This window comes from Formica exsecta, unplaced genomic scaffold, assembly GCF_003651465.1.
Source record: "Formica exsecta isolate Colony F162 unplaced genomic scaffold, ASM365146v1 scaffold196, whole genome shotgun sequence".
NCBI lineage: Eukaryota > Metazoa > Arthropoda > Insecta > Hymenoptera > Formicidae > Formica > Formica exsecta.
The window spans coordinates 105,539-114,267 of record NW_021849259.1 but is presented as its reverse complement, the minus strand read 5'-3'; the positions used below and the strand labels follow the sequence as shown (position 1 = coordinate 114,267).

Genomic DNA, 8,729 nt, shown 5'->3' with positions numbered 1-8,729 from the left:
GGGCGACGATGTCATCGACGAGGATCGCGAACGCAAAACGTAAATACCGTAAGAGATACCGTGCAATCATAATATTTACGTAAATATATGTACATACTTGCAAAAATCTTCGCGTCGACGATGAATGAAATTCGACGATAACTTCGCTCCAAAGCATGATCATCGGAACATCGAATCGAACCGGAAGTGGACTGTTCGCAAAGATGCGAGCGCCATCGCCGATTCGTCTTTCCCGGTAAGTATCTCGTCTCATTTTTAATTTCATTCTTTTTTTTTGGATTCAACATATTTTTATAAGTTTATATAGAATAATAAAAAAATTAATATAATAATAAATACAAATTCAATATTTTTTTAGAGTATATAAAAGTTAAATTCTCTCTCGATTTGTAGAAATTCTAGATGAAAAGCGCATAGTTCAGTATGAACTATATCGAAAATACCTAATGATCGCCCTTTATACATATATCTAACGAGCATTTAATTCTCCGATCGAATATTGCTTGCACAAATGTCGAGACATAATTTTGTTTATCAATTGATAATGCTTTAAAGCACCACCATTCAAAAACTAAATTTCATATACTTGCGCGCGTATCGTTCTCGTAAAAAACATGAGCCAAGAAAGAGAGAGAAAGAGAAAGAAAAAGAGAGAGAGAGGGAGAACGTGTGTGTGACAGAGAAGTAACTTTGTCCTTTAAAAAAACGCGTAAAAGCTTTGCAAAACTTTATCAAAATCTTACAAGTTTTATAATCAGGATTCAATATCGATTTTAAAATATAGACGCATCATTAGCTCAATATATATCACGTATATTTCATTCATCTTATATAGATAGGAACTTTTTTAAGGCACATTCCACTTGACGTTTGTAACGCTCGCGAGATTATTTTTCTCTCATCTCTCATCCTTGTTCACCGAAAGTGTCACAAAATAAATAACGTTCGAGAATGGCAAGTGGGATATGTGTAATATCGGAACATATATGCATTTTTCATATCTATATATTGCGAAATATATAAACGTATGTTAAGGCATTAATGACGCCTTCTGCGCATACCCTTATTACAAGGTGGGGAAAAGTGGGAGGGAGAAGGAGAGAGAGGGAGACAGCATCATCCCGCTCGCTGTCTCTCTCGAGCCGCGGAGAGTTCGCGGACTGCGCATTTCAATATGGCGAAATTTCAGTGAGGTCAGCAGCCTCGACATACCGCTCTCGCGTTGATACGTACTCTCGTACTTCCCGTGGAAAACTCCTTTTCTTTCGCTCTCGTCGATTGCGTCGCGATCGCGCCGCGTTGCCTCGCTGTCACTTTCGAGTGACGTGAATCTCCTGTCATCGTCGACGTCCCTTGAAACGGTTGATTCGGCCGACGTCGTTCGCTACTCCTCGCAGCGACGAATTCTGGAGCAAGGTATGTAAAAAGGAGGATTTTGCCCGAAACGAATTTTTCTTTTCCGCATCGTTCGTTTTCGCCCGTATTTTTTCCGCGTCGCGTCTCTCGTCAGCCTCGACGCCGGTGCCTACCGGATTAAATAATAGAGGTTAGGTGCGCGCGCTCCGATACGTCGCACCCGTCCGTGAGATGCTCCCGCAACGATCGAGCGTAATAAAATCGCGTCGGAATATTGAGTCGGGCTTTCTTGTCGTCGGACTTTCTCGTCTCGCGTTTCAGTATCGTAAAAAAGTCGTGTGAAGCGAGTGTGACAAACTTCACGCTGAAAGAGACGATCGGAACGGATTATTTTGGCAGAGGAGCTTGGAAGAAATCAGCCGAGATCTTCGCGAGAAAGTGGTTAGATTAAATACGGAAAAGCGTAAGAAGCGGCTGGCGATCTTGCAGACGTGTAAGTCTTCTCGAGGTTACGACGTTATCGTCTCGAATAAACATTGCGTGGGAAAAAAAAAAAAAACTATTGTCATCGTTTCACTCGCGAACATGATGACAACCTTGCCGGGGCATCGTTTTGCGCAAAAAGTCGTCAAGTCGAGTATTCCCGACTCGATCGGAATTTACGTGAAAATTTTTAATGACGATCGATGTTTATTAAACGTGTGTTTACGATTGTTACTTATTAATGTATCGCGCGTACTCCCCGTTTTCTTTTCGTTTTTTTTTTTTTTATTTTTTTTTTTAATGTTGGGCCGTAAAATGACATTACGCGATAATTATTACATGTGTTACGCAGTCAAACGTCTTTCTTGAGAAACTCGTATGCGGTTAGTATTGTGTACGAGAGGAATAATGTCGACATTTATGTGAAACTGCGGTAAAACGTCTTGTGTAATATATTTCGACGCATCCTAACCTTGTTGTAGCTGGCTCGATAATGCAGGGAATTCACTTATTGATGAAAACAATCTTTCACTAATCGTGTTTTTTTTTTTTTTTTTTTTTAATAAACATTGGTAGTATTGTTCCTCGCTTCATATGTTTGAAATTGGCTGTTACCATTAAATCAAGCAACTGTGTAATTTTTCTTTTCAACGACTCTGTATCTTCCATAAATCTTTCTGGTCGCTCGTTCAAGGACGACTATAAGAATGACAATAAAGGCTAATGATTTACAAGCTTCAACGTTTTACCAGAACTCGAATCAAACGATCCTGTTAAATTCATTCAGGTAAAGAGACTCGTTTGCTCAAAATGATTCTGGGAATGTGATTAAGTGTCGTGAAATAAATTAAAAATCATTTATGAAGCGAAAAAATCAAATATATTGTAATAATACCTTAATGACAAAAGATATCAATAACTTTAAAAAATAATTTCGAGAACAAAATTATTTTAATAAATATCATTTTTTTATATATTTAGAAAAAAGTGTTTCGAAATTACCGATTATTTTTTTGACAATAAATTATTTGACTAATTTCATGTCGATTTTCCTTTAATGAGCATGAATAATTTTGAAATTATAAGCAATTGAAAAGAAAAGGCTTTTCACAAACTAAACTTTGAGAGCTAAAAGATAATAAAACTCTTTCAGTCTTTTCTTTTAATTTCAAATAGAATTTTAATTTAAAGCTTGCAAAGGATTTTTTATGATGGAAAACATTAGAAATTTGTAATAAATAATTATTTCTCTTGCTAAGGAAAAAATTCACATTATTGTGTGACTAAAAAATCTATCATTAAAAAAATATCTGGTGGTTTTGCAATATTTTTTATATGTATGTATTTTATGATTTGTGATTCATAAAGATGTTTTATTTTGTTATAGAAACAAACCACAAAAAGCGCAATTGAAAGAAAAATCGGTGAAAGATATAGGAAAATATATCTTCCACTCTACGCAACATGTCCATGAAAACAACGTAAGTCTTCCTAATATGCTAAGATGGAGCATATTGTCCAAATTGATTGAGATTAAGATGTTGGGAAACTAATTTCTGGAAACATCTAATAATAATGGCGGAAAACACTACAGAGGACACCAAACTCTCAGTGAATAAAAACGATATGTCTGGGACTCCTCCAGCAATTTCTGCAATCAATGAAGCAGCTTCCTCTGATGGAGAGAAGGGTGAACTTGACAAAGCATCTACTTCTAAAGAAGATGCAGACGTAAGAAATGAGACAGTTGTGACAGATGCAGATTTGCTTGATAAAGAGAAACAAAATACTTTTAAAACTGATTGCAATGGAGATTCTAAGGAGGAAACAAAATCCGGAAATGTGTCTTCCGAGAAAATTGAAGAAGTCAAAGAGAATCTCGAAGAATTTTCTTCTACAGAAGCAAGATCTGATAATCAAGAAGTTAAGAAATGTCACTCTAACGTAGACAAGAAACTGAATGAAATCTTAAAAGTCGTGCACGGAGATTTGCAGATGGAAATGCTCCAGAAGATTACTGGCATCTCTACAAAAGACAACGACGAAGAGGGCAATGAAAAAGATCAGCAGACGGTAAAAAAGGATGAAACTGCTCCGGAAGACAATTCAGTGGATAGCTCGAAGAAATATACTGCTTCCGCAACCTTAAAAAGTACAGAAGACGAAAGGGATTCGAGAAGTTTCTCGATGAGGGCAGAAGAGAAATCGGAGATAGGAATTGTTGGTTCTCCGACCACGATCAGCGAGCTTATTAATGAAGAAGAGCTTGGAGGCGACTCTGCATTATCCGTCGATCAAAAGGATCATATAGTAGAATGGGTCGAGAATTCGGTTAAGGTAAATGCCGACGAGGAAAATAACATTGCTGAAGAATGTCAACCAGAGATGTACGAAAAGGATACGATGGAGACAATGAAACGACAGAAGCTTAATGATATCTATGTCATATCATCCAAAAAATCGCAGAAGATTGTCAGCAACATCATAAAGAAGAGCATCAAGTGGTGAGTGCTATATATATTTGTATTATTACTAATATTCTATATTTAATTATTAATTATTAACCATACACGCGCATTGTACATGTGCTGGTCAAAAACATGGAGTTGAAAATGAAACATCATTCTGCAATAATAATTATTCGCACTTCTAATCGTTCTTGCTTATCTCTCTCTCAAATTTAAAAATATAATCGCCTTTTCTTTCCTTTCAAATTAAATGAAAAAAAAAAAGATAGGAATAGATACGTTTCGCGATTTGTTCGTGATATGATTGCATAATTCTCTGCAAAAAAATATTGAATTTTTCCGCTTTAACATTATCCACACAGAAGGTCTCTTAAAAATCTAGAACCAGGGAGATTTATAAATATTGATTTTTTTTTAAATTTAAATTGCTCTGCACAATTTTTTTATTTTTTAAAAATACCACGAAAAGAAATTGCCAATCTATTCGCGCGATTTCAATGCCATCGGGAGCGTATATGTTCTTCCCGATGCAGGATGGTGCATCAATGTCGCGTTCGCTGAAAGATATTTAACGAATATCTCCTTTCTCTCTCTCCTTTGTAACTACCGGCGATGGTGGCCGAGATTGGTGTTATCGGCCGATAAAACCGGGATAAGTGGCGAGCGCGTTGACAGACGCGCAAACGCACGCTAACGACACCAGGCTAAAGAGGGAGAAGAGGTGAAGACGAGAGAAAAAAAAAAAAAGAGCTGAGGGAGCGAAATATTGACCGTGGGACGATAAGTAAACGGTGATATCGATAACGGGATGTGACTATTTCTGCTGCTTGCTCTCTCCTTCTTCAGCCTCCGCTTACCTACGAGAGAGTGTCCTTTATTTTTCCGTGTTTGCATCATAAATATCTTCGATATAGCGCACGCATGCACATTCTGCTCTTCTATGTTAAGAAGGAACTGGATGGATCAGCTACATCAAAAGTTAATAAATCTAATACATTTCGAGATTCATGAAGTTGATATTGCGCAAAGCATTTGCGCCAAATTAATAATTAATATATGAGTTAAAATAAATATTTGTTCTGTAGAATTAAAATTTTTATTTTTACGTATTTTTCCGTCGTACAATTAAAGTCATGGTATAGTCACTGTAAAAAAAGTTCGATATAAAATAATATTTACAATTTTGAGGTTTGAAGTTATATTCTACAAGGCAAATCTTTAACTCGCAAATTAATTATTAATTTTATATTTTACAAGGCTAAAAGTATTTTGCGTGTGCACAATGTCAAAAACTCATGAATCTCAAAATATATTAGATTTATTAACTTTTGACGTAGCCGATCCGTCCAATTCCTCTTTACGTCACGTCAATAAAATTTTTTATTAATAATGTAGTATACTAAATGTTTTTTAATCTGTTATTCTATATATCTTGTTTTTTTATTTTTTTATTATTATAATTACAATCACCAACTCTAAAAAAAAGGAACACTAGTACATAAATAATTCGTTTATAACAATTAAAATTTTATAATTAAAGATACTTTTGATTGGTACCATCTATCCGTATGATGCTGGAGAACGTTTATTTTCGCGTTTATGTCGCGGAATATTTTTATTTCTTAAATGCGTTCTTGATATACAAGTCGTTTGTACGGAAGAGAGAAGAATAAATATAATTTTGTCAGTTGCCGTAGTCATGGTTATCAATGCTTTGATGACACGAAGGTTAAACGGCGACAATATGCCTTTGATGACGCCAAGCGTAACCTTGCATAAGCAGTACTGCGCCTATGATGATGTTGCTATCGGTATCAAGGCGTTACCTCGATCTTTACGTATATGCATTGGAAAAAAAGTAACTATAGTATCGCGGTTATCGCCGCTAAAAAGTTAATATCGAGCGCGTAAACAATTTCCGGTATTAAACTCACCTTGTACGTTTTCCCTATAATTAATGTATCTTCAGAATGATGATCATTTAAGCTTAATGATTATTTAATAATAGTATAAAAGCGATAAGAAATTATGGTTATTTATTTTATGATTATGTTTCATACTTTCGATTCGATTATGCTCCGATTGATATCGCACTGTATCTTATCAGTTAGCAAAACTGTTCAGCAATTTACAGAAGACAATAATTTATTAGTATAACATTGCTTTTAACAGAATTTTATTTATGATATTGGGTATTATTTATTCATTATCTGTCATCGAGTAGACATTCGTTCTTAAATATAAAATAATTCAGATTTATTGTATTAGATATTATATAGATATTATATTATATTAGATATTATTTTTCTCCCACGTGGATATAAACACCATTGTCTTTTGTCATTTTACCACGAACAGTTTTATTTATTAATGTTTGATAGTGAATCGAAATTTACCAAATAGTATATATTTACATATTTACATATTTTTTGATAGCATACAAAAGTTATAAAAAATTATTTTTACATATTCTCTTCTTTCTTGCTTTTTTCTCTCTTTCTCTCTCTCTCTCTCTCTCTCTTTTCCTTTTGCTTATATTAAAACGTTTTAAACGAATTTTTATAAAAAACGTTTGCGAGTAATTATATTCATACTGCGTCTCGAAAGACACCCTGTATATATATGTCTATATGAAGAAAGAGCTTTCGTATCCATTGCGCGATTTATTTCTCGATCGATGAATCGATCAAGTGACATTTTACCACGTGCTTCTCGGAAACCGTCGTAGTCGAGAGTCGGGATAATTATAATACGCGCGATCGACCAATATATATATATATATATATATATACATATAAATGCGCGCGCGTGTTTTACGGGAAGGCTATCCAGTTTCCATGGTCCCAGACCAAGGCTGGTCTCACCCCGATGGCGGCGGCAGCAGCAGCCGCCACCGCCGCCGCGCCGGCCGGATGAAAGTGGAGCGGTCGCGACGACGCGAGAGGGGCTTTAATCCCCACGAACGGTACCATAGAAACGGTACCGCTAGGGTCGTTATGTGCAGTCACCGCCGGAGACCAACCACTCCGGTACCGGCTGGAAGGGCTCGTTCCATCCAGCCCTTCGACTCGATTATTCCGACCCTATCCTCACGCTCGATCCGCATCCATCTGGATCTCCGCTATGCGTTTTTCCTTACGCAATAAAATCTCGACGAAGATGGAAAAAATTTATAATTTAATCTAACAATAGATTGTAGTATTTATATAAGAGGGAATATATATATATGTCTATATATATATATAGAAGTCAGAGTCGGATCGAACGGCTTATCATTTTGCGTTTTAACGTTTTTTCCGCGTCTTTTGCACAAATTATAGTTATATTTAAAGCATTCCAATTGGAGCCGATTTTATCGAACTTATTTAAACGATCAATATCGAAGAACTCGCTTCTCGAAAATCCAAACCCAAGGACATTAAAGAAAACGGGAAGGTCTTTCTTTGTCAGTGAATCCGTCCCTCGGGCGAAGGACCGCAGCCAGATGTTGAGGGGACGAAGAATTCTGTTGACCGTACACACGAACGTACACGTGTACGTGTGTACGTATTCTATATCGCTCTTTCATACATATGTGTATCTTTTGCTTGTGTTATGTACGCTAGAGTGACACGCTCACGAGGGATGTGCGTGACGGTACCATCATGGCGGAGTGGTTGCCTCGAACTTATAGAGGTTGTCTTTCCCGAGTTTCGTCGTCTCATTATGAGCAAGTCGTTTCAACAGATTTGCATCTACGCTTTGTATTCCTTTACGAGTCGAATTATTCCCGCGAATATTTTAATCGAGAACATAATCGTGGTTATTATTCCCTATTGAAAAATTTAAGAGTTTCGACGACTTTGTCAGGAAAATATTAATTTAAAACTTTTCCATGACTTTGGGAAATATTGCTTTGTTGCTATGAAAATTTGGAAGCTATGAATTACAATATAATATTTAAGCAAAATAGATTTTCATCTCTTTAGCTATGAAGAAAAATACATGTGCGTCTTAATAAATTTACCTGAAAAAAAAAAAAATAGTTTTGTATAATGAATGATTCAGACTTAGGTTTTTCAAAGTTTGAATTAACTATTGTGTACCCGGAACATTTGCAGCCCATATGTACAAGCGTAAAAAAGAAAATTCGAAAAATAATCGTATTTATTTCGAAAAATATCTATTTATACATATATATATTTATATTTATTTCGAGTAAGATCTCGATAAAAGAGATAATTATTACCGTTAAATAAAAAAAAAAATGGATCTCAGGAATATTAGTTTGAGACGTCACAAAAATTCTCCTCTATTACTTGTCACATTTTAAGAAATTTACATTGGTATCGTAGAAATAAAAAGTTGTTACTTTGAATCGTGATTGATCGCGGAGATCCAGATATCGTTCCGCGACAATGTTCCGTGTCTTCTTCGTCTTCC

General features: G+C 35.7%; 1 protein-coding gene across 3 annotated transcripts in view; it reads left to right on the top strand.

Annotated features, from left to right (window-relative positions):
* Positions 1-1,085: 1,085 nt before the first annotated feature.
* LOC115234164 overlaps positions 1,086-8,729 on the top strand; it is a 35,708-nt gene continuing 28,064 nt past the window's right edge. Inside the window, exons 1-2 of one of the 3 annotated variants that reach the window (XM_029804959.1) lie at positions 1,086-1,416; positions 3,227-4,343. In XM_029804959.1, the coding sequence (XP_029660819.1) occupies positions 3,415-4,343 (929 nt within the window). In that variant the 5' untranslated portion in view covers positions 1,086-1,416; positions 3,227-3,414. Of the gene's footprint in view, positions 1,417-1,463; positions 1,850-3,226; positions 4,344-8,729 lie in introns of those variants that run through there. The other 2 variants (XM_029804962.1, XM_029804960.1) reach the window with 2 other exon arrangements.